General features: G+C 34.2%; 2 protein-coding genes across 2 annotated transcripts; one reads left to right on the top strand and one right to left on the bottom strand.

The window, feature by feature from the left end:
• Nucleotides 1–500: 500 nt before the first annotated feature.
• On the bottom strand, nt 501–4,027 carry LOC125204186 (putative disease resistance protein RF45). Its single transcript, XM_048102757.2, has 2 exons — nt 1,114–4,027; nt 501–963 (listed from the first exon to the last, which is right to left on the bottom strand). Exon 1 carries the CDS (start codon nt 3,954–3,956, stop codon nt 1,128–1,130), a length of 2,829 nt encoding a protein of 942 aa, XP_047958714.2. The 5' UTR covers nt 3,957–4,027; the 3' UTR covers nt 501–963; nt 1,114–1,127.
• A 12,374-nt stretch (nt 4,028–16,401) lies between these two features.
• Nucleotides 16,402–20,828, top strand: LOC125205066 (putative late blight resistance protein homolog R1A-10). The gene is made up of 2 exons (XM_048103870.2): nt 16,402–16,926; nt 18,401–20,828. The coding sequence occupies exons 1-2, from the start codon at nt 16,501–16,503 to the stop codon at nt 20,606–20,608; spliced, it is 2,634 nt and encodes an 877-aa protein (XP_047959827.1). The 5' UTR covers nt 16,402–16,500; the 3' UTR covers nt 20,609–20,828.
• Nucleotides 20,829–20,887: the final 59 nt, after the last annotated feature.

Genomic DNA, 20,887 nt, shown 5'->3' with positions numbered 1-20,887 from the left:
CTGAAGTGTGTGTTCCACTTTTATAGATTATTTCTTCTTTCTCATTTCAAGTAACTCGTTTATTTTTCTTTTCCAGACATATAATTTAAATTTACATGTTTCTTATTAAAATGAAAACACAACTTTCTTCTAATTTATTAGTATGATTTTTCTTCACTTATAAACTATAAAACATAAAAGCTAATGCCAAAAAGAAAAAGTTCCGCTTTAAGTGGGACGAAAGGGCATTAGTTTTAGGGATAATTGCCATTTATATCATACTAACCTTTTATTGATTTATGGGCAATCCAATAAATTTTGAAACCGAGATATAAAATCATATAACTTTTAGTAATTTTTTTCAGTTGTTCCACAATGATTGAAATTGAAACTAGTATGATGACAAAGTTGCTCTAGTTGAGGTGATATGGTTCAGAGCTATATGAATGAGATAATAAAATTATTTATTTGTCAATAATCGACCTCTAAGGGGTTCTATTATTTATAGACCCCGGACCATGCTTGATTCGACTCTCTTGATACGATCCGGGAAAGAATCAAGAAAGAAAATCCGAGAAGGTTTAAATAAATTTCAATCTAACATACTTTGTTCAAAAAGATACAAAATAAAAGATTAAATACAGAAATACTTATTACTTGGAACTACTCCTATAATCTTTGTATCAAGACATCTTCTGTTTGGGGCGCGAAGAGGCGGCGACCGCCTGGGCTTGGTCACCGGGCTTGAGCTCGAGCTCGGCTGTTCAGACGTCGTACATGGTTCTTCCTCATCTTTGTGTTGAGGTCGTGTCAGCATGATTATTCAATAGTAGTTCACAACTAGCAAACAAATTAAACAAGAGAAAAAAAGGGAAGAAGAAAAAAACAAGCGAAATCATTCGAACATGTTTGATTGAATGCCACAATGAAGAATCGTAGCCTTTTATCGTATTTGAATCCACAATCGTCTCCTTCCCATGAATCCTGCATGACGGGCTAATAACTTCAATATGAAATAATCACATAAACACAGAAAATAAGATTGAGTATTGAACGATTAGATCATCTAAAAATGTCAAAATTGAAATTAATGAAGGATGCAGCGTAATCGTAAAGATGCAAATTGGTGCATACCTGAGAAAATAATCTTATTCAAGTGCGAGTTTCTGCTCGATTATATTAACATTCGGATTTAGGCTCCTTGCTTCCTTCCCGATCTTCTGTGGCATATTCGTAAGTTTGATCTTGAGTTTCCGGATATGTAGCAGTGGACGAGGAAGAGCTTCCATGTTTTGACAGTCTCTGATCTCTAGTTCTTTCAAATAAGGCAGTGCTCCTTCCTCTACTAGGAAATTCTTTAGTTTCTCTAGCTTTGAAATCCGAAGAACTTTAAGGTAACGCAAAGCTCCCTCGGAGCAATACATCTGACTCGACCCAAGTGGACCGAGAAGAGCTTCCAAGTTTGGACAGTCTCTGATCTCCAGTTCTTCCAAACAGGGCAGTGATCCATTCTCTACATGGAAATCCTTGAGTTTCTCCAGCTTCGAAATCCGAAGAGCTTTAAGGTAACGCAAAGCTCTCTTGGAAAAGTACATCTGACTCGACCCCAGTGGACCAGAAAGAGCTTCGATGTTTGGACAGTCTCTGATCTCCAGTTCTTCCAAACAGGGCAGTGATCCATCATCTACATGTAAATCCCTGAGTTTCTCCAGCTCCATAATCCGAAGAACTTTGAGGTGAGAGAAAGCACTCTCGGAGCAATACATCTGACTCGACCTCTGTGGACCAGGAAGAGCTTCGATGTTTGGACAGTCTCTGATCTCCAGTTCTTCCAAACAGGGCAGTGATCCATCCTCTACATGGAGATCCTTGAGTTTCTCCAGCTTCATAATCCGAAGAACTTTGAGGTAAGGGAAAGGTCTCTCGGAGCAATACATCTGACTCGACCTCTTTGGACTAGGAAGAGCTTCCAAGTTTTGGCACTCTCTGATCTCCAGTTCTTCTAACCAGGGCAGTAATCCGAAATTTTTGAGTTTCTGCAGCTTCGAAATCCGAAGAATTTTAAGCTGAGGGAAAGCTCTGTTGGAGCAATACATCTGACTTGACCCCAGTTGACTAGGAAGAGCTTCCAAGTTTTGACACTCTCTGATCTCCAGTTCTTCCAAACAGGGCAGTGATCCTTCCTCTACATGGAAATCCTTGAGCTTCTCCAGCTTCCAAATCCAAAGAAGTTTAAGCCGAGGGAAAGATCTCTTGGAGCAATACATCTGACTCGACTGCACGGAATGACCTAAGAGACGAAGAATTGTGAGATTTGGAAGCCTCCCCAGAAACTCCAGCGGGTCCAATTGTAGGTCGGATCCCGACAACGTGACATTTGTGAGACTAGCAGGGAGTCTGCAGAGGAGGATGCTTTCCAATTTCCCTAGCAGATAAACCATGGAAAGTCTGCGATTCTCCTTCAAGGAAGTTAAATGCAGATCCACAGCTATGTTATCCTCATCCCGTGATTTGAGCCTTAGAGACTCAAGAAACTCGAGGTTCGAGATCCATTTGTTGATAGCCTTCAATTGTTCTAACATCTTCACGCCAGCTTCTGATTGTTTGGATGTTGTAGACCTGCAAGACAGTCCCAGTTTGCGGATGTTGAATAGAGTATCTAACGCTCCTTGGATAGGGGTTTCCTCGTCTACGAAGGCGCCCCAAAGCGTCTCAAGGGCGGTGAGAGTGACCTTTGAGGGCGGGTGAGGGAACCTGGTGCGGTAAGCCTCGCTGAGATACAAATGCGTCAGAAACTGCATACGCCATATGGATCTTGGTAGAACACTTATGTAGGTGTGCTTGACATCCAGCACTTGGAGGTTGAACAATTTTTCAACGGAATTTGGGAGTTGTTCGAGGTAAGTCCACCTCAGCCCAAGATACTTCATGGCTATGAGTCTGCCAAGAGTTTCCGGAAGCTTTGGCCGGAATACGCACTCGAGATCGAGCACGCGCAGCGAGAGAAAGCAGCCAGCGGAGATGCATTTCTGGAGGAAATCGCCTATGTCCTCTCCCGGTTTGCTCCCTTCTTGAGTATTGAATGACAAGAAGGAGATGGCATACCGGTAATTCTTTATTGACATAGAAGAAGTGGATTTCCGTTGTATTTTAACAAAGGCTTTACGGCCATCGGAGGCGCCATTATGATCTACCAGGCGATGTACGTCGTCACCCTCCTTGGCCTCGAGAAACCCGTCTTTATGAGCTTCCTCCATTAGCTTATCCCTTCTCTTGGGATCGATTGAGCACGTCAATTTTCCCCTGCGCTTTTCTTCGACCAGGCCTACATTCATTAGCTCGTTGAGATAACCTCGGGCGATTTGCTCAGCGGATTTGTCATCGTGTTTGTTGGGATGAACAAGGCCTTCAGCAACCCACAAGACAATCAATCTCCTAGCAGGAACTTGTTGGTTTGGAGGAAATAGAAGAAGATAGAATGCATGACGCCTCAAGTAAGAAGGGACGGTTTGCGTTTCCACTGGAGGTGGAGGATCACGCAATTGTAATTTTTCAGACTTTTCTAACAACTCACTTCTGCAATCGGAGTTTTCTTCGTCATCACGCAACTTTTCAAACTTGTCTAACAACTTTCTTCTGCAATCGGAGATCTCTTCTTTGACGCCATGCAGCTTGATGGAGGTTGTGAAGAGGTTGACCTGATAGATTGCCTTGTTGAAGGTGGCGGCACCCATCCGTATCTTCAATTTTGTGTGTGTCCCAGCCAGGTCTTCCGCTCTGCGGATTATATCTCTAATTTTTCCAGGCAACTCATCGCTTATGGCTATAGCTTCAAACCTTTCCAAATGAGGTATAAGCGTCTCAAATTCGTACTCAATCCACCTCACTACTTCATCTCCTTTGGTCAGCTTCTCTGCATAGCTTACAATAACATACTTCAAATTTTCAATTAAGAAACTCACCGCTGCTTCCGCCATTGCTGAGTAGTTACCTTTTTCGGTCGGTTTTCTCTCAATCTTGACCTGCAATGTGAGGGGAGTTTGTTTCACATTTGTAATATTGAGTGACATTTTTTTTTTTGAAGAATACCAATAAATAAGAAATATTTGTTTATTGTTTTCCTAGTTAACGAAGAGAGGTAAAAGTAGAGATGATATTGTTTTCATTTTAATAAACATTTAATTTTTAATGGGATAATCTAAAAGGAATTGAGGAACAAGAGTATAATATCAAGGTGAACAAATAATTATCAAGCTAAGGGCACCTTATGCAGTAGAAGACAAGACTTGGAGGCTAAGAAAAATATATTTTGAGTTTTATTTATTTCTCGGTTAGTAAAATTAGTAGATGGAAAAATATTAATTGTTTTTCTTTCTACAAATTAAGTTTTTCTTTTTGCTTATTTTCCCTATAGCTATTTTTGCTTATTATCTTTTTAGTTATTTTCTTTCTATAAGTTTAAGATTTCTCTTTGCCTATATAAAAGTTTCATTGTTGATCTTAAAAGATAGACTTTGAATAATAATTTGATATTGAGTTTTTATACTCCGAAGTTCTCTCAATAAGTTTGAATTATTTATTACCAGTTTAGTCATTTTCATACGTTTTTCTGTTTATTTGCATCAGCCACCACAACACATATGTATAGCCATGTAATGGGGGGGACGCATTGCAAATGTCCCATTCCCCTTAGCGATGTTGGGCCAACTGAAAGAAGAATCCAATGACTTTAAATGGGAATACAAACTCTATTAACATGACACGGGAAGAGGGTGTTGCTTCACTTATAACTTTCACTGGTGCTAGTTTTGCCAATATAACCCATCAAACTAGGCTAAATATTTTTAATGTGCTACTATATGGAAAAATATTGTTGGGGTATGCTTGCCATTAAGGAATCGGAATTGAATTGTAAGTGCAATTTTATGGAATTAAATTTGAAATTATTGTAAGTTAAAAAATTTGCCGAATTTTGACTTTGACGTTTAATTGTTTTGTCTACATTTTTTTAATTGTTTTTATTTCAATTCTAAACGAACTGTATATATCATCAACTTCACGGCTAACTCATTGAAATTAATCATCATTAAATTAAAATTGTGCAGATTATAGTTACTGAAAATTTTAAATTGTGTTTGTTATGCAGTACTCCCTCCGTCCCATTAAGATAGTCTCATTTTGATCCGGCACGGATTTTAAGAAATGTAATGAAAAGTGAGTTGAAAAAGTTGGTGGGATGTGAGTCCTACTTTTAAAGTACTCCCTCCGTCCCATTAAATATGCAACATTTGCTTTTCGGCACAGGATTTTAGGTAGTATTGTTTTGTGTGTTAATGAAGAGAGAGTAAAGTAAGAGAGAAGAAAAAGTAGAGAGAGTATTGTTTTCATTTTTAGAAACGTTTCATTTTTAATGGGACAAACTAAAAGGGAAAACGTTTCATTTCTAATGGTACAGATGGAGTATTAGTTTTATAATAAAATGTGAGTAGGAATGAGTTGGTGGAATATGAGGTCCACTACCAAAAATGGTAAAAGTGAAATGAGACAAACTTTGTGGGACGGACGAAAATAGAAAAATGAGACAATCTTTCTGGGACGAAGGAAGTATCAATCATGGAGTCATGGTTGTTAGCTTCAGACAAAGCAGAAAAGTTGTTTATTTTGCAAAAAATAATGATTTCCATATTTGTGTTAGGTATTACTACTACTATGTCTATTACCTAACCCACTGACTTTGCCATGTGCAGAATATTCAACAATCTGACAACGGATATACTACTTATTTTGAGTTTAATTAGGTCTAGATTTTATCAATATAGTAGAGCATCTCCAATAGCGGCTAGGCCACCGGCTAGCCGATTCGCGTCGCTAGCCAAATTATTGGAAACGGCCAGCCGCATTTCGGCGAAGAAACCGGCGAGCGCACGCCGATGCGCTGGCCGCCATTGTGGCGTGCTGATTGGCCAGCGCCCATTTTTCATTTTTTTTTTGATTTTTTTTGAAAAACTATATATACGCGATTTTAGTTTCATTTTCATTTACACCACTTGTTTTAACGAGTTTTCTCTCTCTCTAAATTTCTGTACAAGAGCAATATCGAGCGATGAGTAACGCAGGTGGTAGCAGTGGTGGTAGTGGTGGGGATGCTGAGGAGTACGAACGGCGGATGAACGAGGCTATGAAGGTCTACATGAACCGCGAGATAGAGCGGTACATGCGAAGGGTCGAACAGCAGGCGGTACCTCTCCCTCCACCCGTTGTCCACCGACGAGCAGTGATTGATCGGGATCACGTAGCTGCACATCAGCCGCTATATGACAACTACTTCGCTCCGGACCCGCGGTTTCCCGCAAACATGTTCAGGCGGCGTTTTAGAATGCACAGGGAGTTGTTTATGCGTATCGTTGACGCTTTGAAGCGTCGATATCTTTATTCCCGCTTCAGGCACCATGCGGCTGGCAGACCCGGCCACACCCCTATTCAAAAGTGCACGGCGGCAATCAGACAGTTGGCCTACGGAGGCGCGACAGACATGTGGGATGAGTACCTCCACATCGGTGAGTCGACAGCCCTGGAATGTCTGATGTATTTCTGTCAGGGCGTGATTGACATATTCCGTGATCAGTACCTTCGAAGCCCTACCCCCAAGATTGTCAGGATCTGATGCCGATGCACGGGCAGCACGACGATAGTTTTTTTCTTTATTATGATTTTTTTTTAAATGAATGTACTTTTTTAAAAATGAAATGAATGAATTTTTCCGTATATGTCTCGTAAATTTAATTGCGTAATTTATCGTAAATTTAATTCCGTAAATGTAGTTGTTTTTGAATTATTTTTATTGTGGGTAGCCTGTGGCTGGTCTGTTGATGTAGCAGGTGGAATTTTAGTGCTGATGATGTGACAGGGAGAGAGAGTACTGGCTAGCCTATGGCTGACCTATTGCTACTGAAGATGCTCTTTAGGAGGGAATCTCTGGTGCGGACGGCCACACTGCGGAGGTTCTAAAAGAATGCATAGTGAAGAGGGGTTTTACCAAATTTATTATTTTCTTGACTTCGAACGCATTCGTTGATCACCGGATATTTTGTCCATGATAACATTTCAAGCTTCGAGCTCAGCTTCAATTGGCTAGGGAAAAACTAGACTAATCAGAATGATCATTTAAATTTGAAAGGCGGTGAGAAGACTAGAATTGACTGAGACTTCATAATTTAATGACAATTAATACTCATCATATAAACCTGGGCTGTTGGGCTTCTTGTAGTAATACTAAGGTATATATAAAAAGGAAAATGTTTTAGAAACATAATGTCTCCAAGCCATAATGCAATATTGAGGCTAAAATAATCATTTTAGATTATTTTAGATTTTTATTTAAATTCATGTTATATTTATTTACTTTTCTACCCTTTATATTAAAGTATTAACTAAATATACTTATTTAAGGACATTGACACTAATTATGCGATTTCAATTTTATTAGCATGCAATCCTCATATTTATGATGGCAGTTTTTTTATATCTTATTGCATTTATTTAAGGACACATATTTAAAATAATAAAATATTATATTTCATTGAATCTATATATTTAGTGTAGATTTATTTACCTATGAAATAATAATACTATATTTTATTAGAAAATGAACCATATAACAGATTTCTTATCAAATAAATTTTTACAAATTTTAATTTAAATAATTTAATAAAATAATTAGCTCTACAAAGTATTAAAATTTGTTATCTTATTTTATAAATAGTAAAGAATTAGATTTACTATGGCCAAAAATAATTATTTTATAATTAAACTGTAATTTTTAATATTGAAAATTTTAATTTTATAACCTTTTTATTTAGAAGATTCTTTATAAGGAGTATTAAAGCTTTTAGCTCAATTCACGGTAACATGGCATGCATTAAAATTTGATATATAATGTATTAATACTAATTGAGTTTAATATTTTGATTTTTAAAAAAATTAGTAATATTAATATTAATTTTTTATTTTCTTTATATTCTTAAAATTTGGAACATTAAATTCGAGTCTTAATCAAAAAATGTTTACACGTTCTGAACTCATCTCTTTAATATGTTAAAGACATGTGAATTATATTTTCTGTTTTTCTTAATAAAACATTAGAGTTCTTAAATCAATTCACTACTACATATGTTAATACTACTTGGGTATACTATTTTGAATTGTACCGTTTCAATAAAAATAACACATACTTAATAAAAAAAATCACATATTCTTAATTCATCTATTTAATATTCTAAAAATATAGAGTTAATGTTTTCTCTTTTTCTTTATAAATTATTAGAGTTATAAGATCATTTACTATATTATGCAATAAATTAAAATTTGATACATAGTATATAATAATCATACTAATTGAGTTTTTGGATATGATTTTAATTCTTTACGTTCAAAATTTAATTTATTTGATTCTTAATATTTAGAATGCTATAATCGAACATCTATAAGAAAATAATCACATGTTCTTAACTCATATATTTACTATTTGAGTTATATTCTCTTTTTTCTAGTATAAAATATTATAAATCTTCGCTCGGTTCACTATATCATGCAAACAACTAAATTTTGATATATATGATAGTACTAATATTAGTTGAGTTAACGGTTTTGATTTAAAAATTTTCATAATTTTAATTTTAATTCTTGTGCATTCCAAACTTTTAATTACTTTAAATTATTAATTTTTTACCTAAATTCCACAACTAAATCAATCAATCACTTATTTTTAAATTTTTTAAAACGTGTGATTGTTTATATTCTTAAATTTTAACATCAATTAGTAGTTGATACACTAAAAGGAATTAAAACTTGAATAGAAGTCTCATCAATTATTTTTATTTTAAACAATTCCTAAAATTATGGAATCTAATCTTCTTCTTTATTTTGGAAAACAGTAGTAACATATATCTTGATATATACATTAGCTATTTATACAACTTAAAAATTTAATACTAGCTTTTAAATGATAACACTAAGAAATTTGAATGCAAATTTATTATTTCGTTGAATGATAATACAAGGAAATTGAGTGCAAATACATGTAGTTATTTCCATAACTTATGGTTTAAATGATTATTTACGACTAATAAAATAATTTGATTTGAATGACTATTTTTTGTTGAATGATAACACTAAATATATATAATCATTTATATAACATAAAATTTAAATATTACTATTTAATATCATTTTAATTTATTTAATATTAGACATCAAGTATTTTTTATAACTTACAAATTTTATAGTTATTTGATAATAATATAATTAGATGACAATGACTATTATAATTATAATTTACTTTCTATTTTTATAAATTAAATTTAGTTGTTTAGAATTTTAAGAATTATTTAATAATAAAATAATTATATATAAATACTCATCAAGTAGCGAAAATAGTTGAGAATTGGTTAAAATTTTGACTAAAAAATGTGAATCTTAATTAATAGTACTTACCATATAATTAGTTATAGATAGTTAATTTGATTAGCTTTCCTTTATTAATAAATAGTAGTTATTTTCCTTTTATCTAAAATAAGGGTATATTAGTATATATTTAAATAAGATTATGGAAAAGTGACATAAGGGTATTATGGCTTAGAGACATTATGTCTCTAAATCACTACTCATATAAAAATTGAGTTTCTCAAAATCGGAACTTTTACATTAATTCTTTTATTTATTCATGTACTAGCGTCGGCTTTGAGAGAAATTATGCAATTAGACACAGACAAAGATACTCAAAATGGTACTCCCACCGTCCAATAGTAATGGAGGCGTTTCTTTTCGGCACGAAGATTAAGAAAAATTGTATTAGGTGAGTTAAGTAAAAAGAGAATAAAGTGGAAAATGAAAAAGATAGAGAGATGAAAAGAGAAAAAAAGTAAGAGAGAGTAAAGTAGGTGTGGAAAAATGTGTTGACTTTTACTAAAAAGAGAAATGACTCTATTACTATGGAATGTACCAAAATGACAAAATGACTCTATTACTATGGAACGGAGGGAGTATAAAATATGCAATACAAATGTCGTAAAAATGCATGTTTTACTGAAAATTTTAGGGGTAATTACACAATGCATACAAAATAATGATGAAAAATAAGAAAAAGTTAACAGTGTCAGTGTTATTTGACCGAATGTACTAATTTGAAACACTAATCAAACTTTTTGTATGATACTCCCTCCGTTCCATAGTAATGGAGGCGTTTATTTTGGCACAGAGATTAAGAAAAATTGTGTTAGGTGAGTTAAGTTAAATGAGAATAAAGTGGAAAATAAAAAAGGTAGAGAGATGAAGAGAGAATAAAGTAAGAGCGAGTAAAGTTTATAAGGAAAAATGTGTTGACTTTTACTAAAAAAAGAAATGACCCTATTAATGTGGAACATACCAAAGTAGCAAAATTACTCTATTACTATGGAACGGGGGAAGTATATACTACCTTAAAACTTTTTGTACTAATTTGAAACTTTTTGTACTAATTTGAAACATTGGTGAAACATTTTGTATTTATCCCAAAATTTTGTAGTGTGGTTGTTTAGAACGATGCGAAAGGAAAACAACTCCCGTATTATTGTATTAAAATAATCGTAGTTATGTTGTTACAGTAAAATATCACTCAATAAAGTGGAGTATATGGTTAGAAGAAAGGTTCGTTTGTTATTAGTACTCCATCCGTCCACGAATAGGAGTCCCGTTTTTCTATTTTGGTCCGTCTACGAACATGAGTCCCGTTTTATAATGACCATAAATGGTAAAGAGACCTCACATTCCACTAACTCATTCCACTCACATATCATTTTAAACTAATATATACAAGGGGAGACCTCTATTCCACTAACTTTCTTCCACCCATTTTTGTTAACATTTCTTAAAATCGGTGTCAAATAGAAATGAGACTCCTATTCGTGTGGAGGGAGTATTAATTAATTGACAAGTTGCATACCTAAATTTTCGTTCATGTCATAGCTTTCGAATATTCAAAAGCCAGCCTGCACTAGTGTTGGGCCAAGTTCATAAAAAATGTTGATTTTTAAAATATTAATAATACATGTCTTTCAACTCTTATATCCCATCAAAAAACTTTTTTCTCGTGCCATAAATGTTACCTGAAATGCCAGTTTCTTAAAAGCTCAGAAATTATGCAAAAACTTGAAGGTTTACATAAAATAAACTTAATGAAAATTGTAGCATTGTTTTTGACTTTTTTGTTTAGGGGCATGGCCAATGTGAAAAGAAACAACCCACGAAGATCCACATCACTTTATTTATTGCCTAAACTCGAATTAATAAAGGTTGTTAAGTTTAAACATAACACAAGAAAGTTGACTAATTATTATTTTGGCACATAATAAATGTTCATATGTTAATATTTAACTGACACGTTACATGTTCTATATCTTCAGTCATGTGCTCGTTCATATATCCAAAGCCACCTAGCTTATGGAGTAGTATTATGTAGTAGTTTTAAAAAGGAACTACTATGAATTGATTTCGTGCATGTAGTATTACAAATTGAACCATATTCATTAATGAGTAATTTGAACTCTTTCATACAATAATATTAATAATATTTTTTTTTATGTTATAGACTATAGGCTTGACTACATGAAAGACAACGTTTAAGCCCTGTCAAGGAAGAGGGTAAAAAAGGAAGAAAAAGATTCAAACGATATTTTGCTTCCAGAGGCATGTAATGTACTCCCTAGTAATAAGAGTTTTATTTGGTAAAATTCAAAGGATATTTTGCTTTTAGAGGTATGTAATGTACTCCCTAATAAGAGTCTTATTTGATTTGATTTTACTACTATGTTTTATGAAATTTAAGAGAAATAGGTTAAATAAGTTAGCGAAAAATGGTCACATCTATATATATTAATTTTATAATAGAATATGAGTAAAATAACTTAGTGGAATGTGAAACCTACTAATTATTTATGGTAACATGAAAATGCCAAAATAGGCGTCCTAATGGAAAATGGAGAGTGACTAAGTCACTCTCCATTTTCCATTAGGACGCCTATTTTGGCATTTTCCATTAGGTAAGTTCTTATAGGTCTCTACAGCGAAGAAAAATATCATCGTTACAACATACACACTTCAATACTAAAATACTCCCTCCGTCCACGAATAAGAGTCCCGTTTTTCCATTTTTGTCCGTCCACGAATAAGAGTCCCGGTTCATAATTACCATAAATGGTAAAGAGACCCCACATTCCACTAACTCATTCCACTCACATATCATTTAAAATTAATATATACAAGTGGGACCCCTATTCCACTAACTTTCTTCCACCCACTTTTTTTAACATTTCTTAAAACCCGTGTCATTTAGAAATGGAACTTTTAATCGTGGACGGAGGGAGTAATATCAATATTAAATTGGTATAAAATATTTAATACACAACTAAAAAGTATAATGAGGACAATGATATCATCATAAAAAGATAAAATGACGTACAAATTTTAAAAACACACACATATAAACATTAGAAAATAAAACAATAGTTCGTAAGAATGAAAAAGCTTATATGTGAACAACCTTAATTGTACAATAATAAGAATAGCAAAATAAAAAATAAAATAAAATAAAACACAAATTCCAATATCCCGCTGACTCTTACCCAACCTTATTTTCCTCCATAATCTCCAAACTAATGATTTATGCGTGCGCGAAAACAAATGTGATAGTTTATGATCTTCGTCCTCTTTGCTTCCTTTCATCATTTCGTTGGTTTAGGTGTTTCCTTTGCATGAAAACTATGGAATGACGAAGTTGGCGACAAATGTGTAAAGTTGTAGCTTCAAAATAATATAGATAGTCAGAAGTTTGTGCAATTTCTATATTTGTAAAAAAAGAACTATTATAGCATGGACGGAAAAATTAAAAGAAACTAACAAAAAATAAAACAATCGAACACTACGAAAAACTTAAATATGAACTAACATTACCGAAACAAAATAATATTATATAAATATACTACTATAGGTAAAGAATAATAACCATACCGAGAAAAATTCTTCGTTTGCAGAGAATTCGTAATGCAATGGGACAAGACAATAAGAAATAAATTATAACCTAGCAAATGATACATATTTCAAATAAAAAATTTTGAAAGTATTATGTAAATAACCGTGTCTTGAGTCTTTGTTCCTTGCATTAAAAAAAAACAATTTACTCCCTCCGGCCCTTAAAATTTGTCACTTATTTCCATTTCCGTCCGTCCCTAAAAATTTGTCACCTTTTACTTTTACCATTTTTGGTAGTGGACCCCATATTCCACTAATTCATTCTCACTCACATTTTATTATAAAACTAATATATAAAAGTAGGATCCATAAGCCACTAACTTTTTCAACCCACTTTCTATTACACTAGTACTACACCCGTGCGATGAACGACTCAGTATTTTAATAATATGGATCTATGTTTAAAATAGTTTTTAATGTTTAAAATAGAAGAAAATGCATCATATAATTTATATAATTTCAAATATGGACATAATTGAAAACTATAAATAATAAAGATTATATTCAACTATACATGCTTTTATAGTGTAAAAAACAAATGAAAAAATCAACTAATAAATTATACTCTATGTTTAATTGTACATTAGATAGATATTATTAATAATAGTAAATGCTTAAATTCAATAATCCGTAATAGAAGTTAAACAGTTAATATATGCAAACAAAAATTCAGACTAATAATAGTAATAAAAACAAAACAGTTAACCAATGAAAGCAGAAATAAAAGACTAAATAGCAAAATGTACACCTAGGAGATTCGAACCTGGGTCTTACACTATAAAATCTATATCTAAAATATTTATAAGTTTTGTTCTCAAATATTTATAAGTTGAAAATTCAATTTGAATATTTATTGAATAAACTAATTACTTTTGAACGGCTATTACATGCAAATCAATATACTAAAGACGAGTTTTAGGGAATATTGGATGTAAATGCAATATTTTGTGGACATTAAATTTGTTGACCATTTAGGTAAACTTTATTTGAGCCGTTTATTCTTGCAAACTTTTAGATGTTGATCTCTTGCCATTAGTTGCTTCTAAGATTGTGTAGCTCCATTTTTAGAAGACTCCATGTCCAATATAATTAGCGTTAAATTTAAAACAGTTTTTCACTAATTAAATGAGTGTTAATTTAGACAGCCATTTTATTCCACTAATTAAATGTGTGTTAATTGAGCGGTAATTTAGGCAGCCATTTTATTACTAATTGGTCATCGATTCAATTTTGGATATTCAATAGCCAATTAGCGTTTAATTTGAAACCTTTAGCACCGTTACTAATAGAAAATTTATATATCCAATTTAAATCCATAGCTATAATCTCTATAAATACCAATAATAAAATAAATCCACCAAACAAACATGATCATCACCAAGTTTTGTATCGGAATTGGTGAGTATTTTATGGAATTTAAGAAACTTCCTTCGGTCACGAGTGCAAATGAACTGAGGATCTCATTTTTTATGTTAAAAATAGCTCTATTGGTGCTGCAAACTTATCGTTCGTTTTTTTTTTTCTTGCGATTTTGTAAGGTATGTATCCATTACGTGACTGAATTGTAGCTAACCTGGTTTGAATGAGCGAGAATTAAAGGAAGACTCTGGAAGGAAGATTAAGAAATTTTATTTGAGGAAAAAGACAAGAACAGCATTTCTCAGATTAAGTTAACTTTGCGTTGAAAAGTGTAGAAATTTCTCAGATAAGTTAACTTTGTATTTAAATGTTTAGAAAAGTTTTGTTTTAGAGAAAGGAGATGTTTATTGTTTACATGGGAGATGTAAGTTAGTTCGGATTCTTGATTTGCTTCGTTCTTTGTTTTATGCTTTGCAGTTAGAATTGCAACATGCCCGTGTCATAATAGCAAACTGCAAATGTTCTATTTACACTTCTGAATGTGTAAATGATCATTTTTTCTATCCTTTGCATTTTCTTCTTTTATGCAAGAGTAAAGGCCAAATGTGGTCCCTAACAAATGACAGTTTTATCAATTTGGTCCTTAGCATTATCATTTAGGTGATCCCACTTGACTAAATAGCAAAATGTACCCCCTTTTTCTTAACTCCATTTACTATTGGCGTACGCAGCCACTGGTCCGCTTTGAGACTTCGTGTCTCGTTAATTCGCTTTCTCCCTATTGAGACAATTAGTATTTATTTCCTTGTTTTATTTGTTTCCTTTTTTTGGGATTTATTTTATTTTATGAGAGCAATCGAGTCTCCTTTCCAGCAAATAAAAATTATACTTTCTTGTCCCTAGAAAATAAAAATTAGAGAAGGCACTAACTTTAATGCGAAGTCGATGAAATGAAAGAAAAAAAAAGAGAAAATAAATAACATAGTGTCAATCAATGTTTTAAAAACCGGACCGGCGAGTGAACCAGCGAGGCTACTGGTTCACGGTTCAACTGGTCCAACCGATCGAACCGTTTTACTGTAGCATTTATATATATATGAGTATATAATTAAATACATATTTATTATAAAACACTTGGTGTCAAAACATGTAAATAAACAAGCATGAATGTAATATATAATTTAATTTCAAATAATATATAGATATATAAGTATAGATAAAGCATATATATACCAATTCTTAACGAGTAATACTAGTAATGTAAAAATACATATTCATATGTTTATTATACTATGTATTAATTTTCACGTTATGATATAAAATATGTATATAGCTTTTAGTTATATATATACAATTAGTATATAGTTGATAGTTGATATAATATGAAGTACATATCAACAAAACAAACTACATCCCACATTAAAAAAGTAAAGACAAAAGATTGTAAAAGATGACTATAAAAACAAGTTTTTCATCCCACATTGAAAAATGAAAGAACAATCTTGTGGAATACTTCTATAAAGAAAGACACAAATGATTTTTTAAGCTAATTTTTATAAATTCATAGGCCCAATACAAGTATGGGTTAATATGAAATGAAAGTATAATGTAAAACTTTTTTAAATTGATTTTTAATTGATTTTTAAAAATAAAAAAATTTGGTAACCGGTTCGACCGGTTCCCGGTTTCTGGTCCAACCGGCCGGTTCACCCGGTCCAAAACAGTTCAATACTCCACTGGTTTTATATGGTGAATCGGACCGGAGAGATCACCGGTTCGTGGCCGAACCGGTCCGATCGGCTGGTCCAAACCGATTTTTAAAACACTGGTGTCAATGGACAGTAGGAATCACATTTGTAGTACAATAGTTAGTGAAAAATTAAACTAATTTTATAAAATGAACAAAAAAAAATTAAAATAAATGGACGTTGAGAAAGAATTTAAAACAGAGAGTACGACTTCCAAAAGAAAAAGTAGTGCCAAAAAAGTTTAGACCACTATGCATGTTCTTCCTCTTCTCTCAAATCTCAATACTCAGCGCATATAGTTAGATATACATCCATCTTCTCACCTCTCTCATCTAATCTAATCTAATCCAACATGAAAGACGCCGTAATTAGTAATTTGGTAGAATGGATGACACCAAACCTATTTGGTGTATACATGAGATATGGGACTGGGGTGTCAAACAAGCTCGAGAAGCTGATAGATGAAATCAAAAAAGTAAAGGCATATCTTGCCGACGTCTCCGGGCAGGTGGAGCAGTTGAGAGAAATGGATTTGGAGAGGCAGCTGAAAGAGGTGGATTATGACGTTTCAGACGCCATTGAATCTTCATTGTCTCTAAGAGTGGCCGCCCTGGCCAAGAATATATGCTTCCGGCTACTACTGATTAATCAGCTTGATGAGGCACTAGAGTGGTCGCTCCACTCCATTAAAACTCGAAAGTTAGATCCCATCACTAACAGGATCGAAGCATACAAAGATCTGGGAACCCAACAAACAAAATCTAAGGAAACGACTAAGGTAAGATCAAATTTAATTTCACTTTGCTTAATTTCTTTATTTCCTTTCGTATCTGATTGTAATTATTTTGTCATTGTTTTTTTGACAATAACAACTCTATGCGTAACGGTTACATCTTTGCCAATAAGAGTGATTACATATTACTACTACTTCCATTTTCATTTACTTTTGAGTGAACTGCAAAATTGATTTGTGATGAATTTAGAAAGCATATTTGCGATAATTCATAAAAATATATTGCTTCAGAGATCTCTTGACAAATATTTTAATTCATACCTTTTCAATTTTGAGAGATATTTATTTCCTTTTTTTTTTTCCTCCCCTCTTTTGAGCCTCAAATACAAATTTGGTCATTTCTATTTATTTTCGTTTCTTTCTTTTCTTATTTTTCTCGCTTATTCTTGAGGGTAATATAGGCAAAACAGGAAATAAATAGTCTCAAAAAGTGAAAAAGTATCCTAACTCAACTAAAACATTAGTTCAGGGAGATTTTGGTGCATTCTATTTTCATGAAGTACCGTATCTATACATTATACATGTATTAAATTTGCAATTCACTCGTTACTTTTTATACATTTTCATTCTTATCTATTTTTTTCATCTAAACTACACATTAATCCCGCAATAATTTATTATTTTTTTACATACTCCGTATTAAGTAGTGGAGTATAATGCTTAGTTAAAAGAAATGACACAAACGTGAAAATTGATTTGGTGACCAAGCCTAATTTAAGCTAATTAGCCTAATAAGTCAACAAAATAAGTATAACTTTTATGGAAGTCCAACCCATTTAATTATGGAAGCCCAAGTGAAGACAATCCATTTTAACCCAAAGACAGCCCAAATTATCCGCTTACTACCCTATAAAAATGTTACTACTACGTACTAATACTATCAATAATATTACTACAGTATGCATACTTAAATTTGTTTCAAGAAACCCATCTCTAATTCTTTTAGTAGTTCAGTGGTTTGCTCTGCTGGTTAAGAAAAACGAATGGCCTAATTTTAGACACCACTCCACCATACTTTTAAATAGTGTCACCTAAGTGTGGCAACAATTTTAATAAAAATTAGGTGTTGTATTTTGTGAATTGTAGACGAATTCACTTTATTGTACTACCTCCGTTCATCATTAAAGTCTCATTTTTTCTATTTGATCAGTCCGCCAATAAATATTTCATTGCACTTTTACTATACTCCTATTTGATTAGGGGGGTTCATATTCCACTGACTCATGTCACTCATATTTTATTATAAAATAGAATATAAAAGTGAGACTCACATTTCACTAATAATTCAATTTATAATTTTTTTATAAAATTATGGCCATTTTTTTGTGAATATTGTAGAGAAATTGAGTCGAGTATGCGCCATTTGGAGGAAGGGAGGGTGTATAAGGATAAAATATAAATACTAGTGTTTAAGATATGATTAATGATATATACTACTCATTTTTATTGTTAAAAAAAGGTTGAGCCGCCGCCGCCGCCGCCACCAAAGAAGTTTGTTGGTTTCAAAGATGAGGCAGACACCTTAATCAGCTGTCTTATGAAAGAATCGGAGACACTCGATGTTATCGCTATCACAGGCATGCATGGCATAGGCAAGACAACGCTGGCCTCCAAGATTTACCACGACAACAGAATCCGTGAGGAGTTCCCCACCCTCCTTTGGGTTGATGACGGAGCTGTTCCCTCCCGCCCGAATAAGGATCTGTTTCTCGACATTCTAAATCAATGCAAGAATAGTGGTTCCTGGAAAGCTGATACTTCTGATCAAGCGTCCTGCAGCAACTGCATGGATTCCTCAATTGGGATTCCCAATGATCTCTCTTATCTACCCGACGATATGTTGATGTTGATGGCCACAGTTAAAGACTCTCTCATGAAGAGCAAATATTTGCTAATTCTGGATGGTTTATGGGATACTGAAAGGTGGGAGAGAGTCATGCACATGTTTCCGGCAACTGGCAAAGTCTTGATAACCAGTTGCTACAATTATGTCTCCACAAAGCCTCACGTGCTGCGTTTCCTGACCCAGGAGGAGAGTTGGGAACTACTCCAGTTGGAGGTTTTTGGTGAGCTTGGCAAGTGCCCGGATACGCTCAAGTCTGCTGGGGAGCGTATAGCTCGAGAGTGTGATGGATCGCCTCTTGCAGTAGAAGCAGCTGGAAATAGTCTAGTGGTCTCGTCCTCTCCAGAAGCAGCCAAGAATCTCACGGAGAAGTGGTGGGAGGCCGTGTCTGAGAATGTCTCGATGTATGTTGCAGACTACGGTGCTCAGCAACGCGTTCTTAAACGCGTAGAGTTGAGTTACTATAGATTGTCTCATTTTTTGCGAGAATGCTTCCTTTATTTGGGAGTGTTTCCCGAAGGTCGTGAGATCCGTGTTCAGACATTGGTTCGTTTGTGGATGGCAGAAGGACTTCTGCCTGACCAGGAACTCATCTTGAATATGCGCGAAACCGCAGATAGATGTTTGCGGTACCTTGCAGACATAAACTTAGTCATGGTTGTTAAAAGATACCATGACGGCCAGATTAAGACATGCCGTCTACATAAGCTTATGCACGCATTCTGCAAATATAGAGCTCATGAGAAAGATCTCTACCAACACATCAAAATAACAGAAGATCGTCCAATTTCCCTCACACCAAATAGTCGTCTCTGTATTGACTCTGATATCTCCAAATTCCTTTCTCGTAAACCAATGGAACCAAGTGTACGTTCTATTCTATGTTTCAACGAGGAAGAGAAAGTTGAAAGTTCAAGAATCCATAAACGGTTCAAGTTGCTCAGGGTTATGGAGTGCAGCAACGTCAATTTCACCAGATTTCCCAAAAAGTTGAACAAGCTTATCCATTTGAGGTACATCTCACTATCTTGTGATGAGATTTCCGAAATACCCGAAAACATAGCTACGCTATGCTACCTAGAAACTTTGGTGGTGGACACTCGGGCGTCTTCTCTTCTATTCAAAGCTAATAAATGGAGGATGTTTAAGCTTCAGCATTTGGTGACAAAAGCAGCCATTGTTTTAGCCGTACCAAGGGAAGGTGAAGTGTCTAAATATCTTCGGACACTGACTAGATTGGCACCTTCATGTTGCAACAAGGAAGTGTTCCGAGTGGCCCCTAACCTAAAGACATTGGGGATTCGAGGGCACTTAGCCACTCTTGCAGAACCCAGATCCATGATAAAACTGAACCATCTTGAAAACTTGAAGCTGATAAATGAATCCGCAGTTGATTGTCAGTTGAATCTTAACTGCATCCCACGAACTCTCGGGAGTCTCACACTTTCAGGTACACACTTGAAATGGGAGTGCATGTCTAAATTGGGAATGATTTATTGCCTCAAGACCCTTAAGTTGATAAACAATGCATTCACTGGAGAGTCCTTGACTAGTACACGTGCTGATGGTTTTGGTCGTCTAAGCTTCTTGCTGATCGACACCACGGATTTAGTCTCCTGGGAAGCCTCACCTGATTGTCTTCCTAGTCTTAAGCATCTTGTGCTTAAAAACTGTGTGAACCTCCAGAAAGTTCCATCATCTCTAGAGAAATGCCTTGACATATCTGATGTAGGGAACATACCTAGTGTGGCCCTAAGCCCAACAACAGCAACAAGGCCACCAAGTCAAATCCAGCGTGACCCAAGCCACGACATGAACCCATAGTGACCTCAAGGCCGAGACATATTGGAGCTCGGCCAGCCAAGTTCCACGATTATTATGACAAGGTCATGATCATGTTTATCTTCATGATATGATTTATTTACGCATCTTTTATCGAGTCTTTTTTTATTAAGTAATGTATCGACTATCGAGTGAAGTTTATAAGTTCTCTCTTGGGTTTTCTTTGTTGGTTCTTTCCCGAGTCAACTTAAGAGGTTCGAACCAGCCTATGAATTAATACAAATAGTCTTTATTTATCAAATTTAGCATAGTGCTGAATAT

This window comes from Salvia hispanica, chromosome 6, assembly GCF_029641045.1.
Source record: "Salvia hispanica isolate PSC_SH4W2 chromosome 6, Shi_PSC_v1, whole genome shotgun sequence".
NCBI classification, from domain to species: domain Eukaryota; kingdom Viridiplantae; phylum Streptophyta; class Magnoliopsida; order Lamiales; family Lamiaceae; genus Salvia; species Salvia hispanica.
This window is presented reverse-complemented; position numbering and strand designations above follow the sequence as displayed.

Coding starts and splice junctions, on each gene's coding strand:
- LOC125204186 (XM_048102757.2), bottom strand. CDS start 3,956: ATGGCGGAAGCAGCGGTGAGTTTCTTAATTGAAAATTTGAAGTATGTT.
- LOC125205066 (XM_048103870.2), top strand. CDS start 16,501: ATGAAAGACGCCGTAATTAGTAATTTGGTAGAATGGATGACACCAAAC. Junction 16,927..18,400: donor AATCTAAGGAAACGACTAAG/GTAAGATCAAAT, acceptor TGTTAAAAAAAG/GTTGAGCCGCCGCCGCCGCC.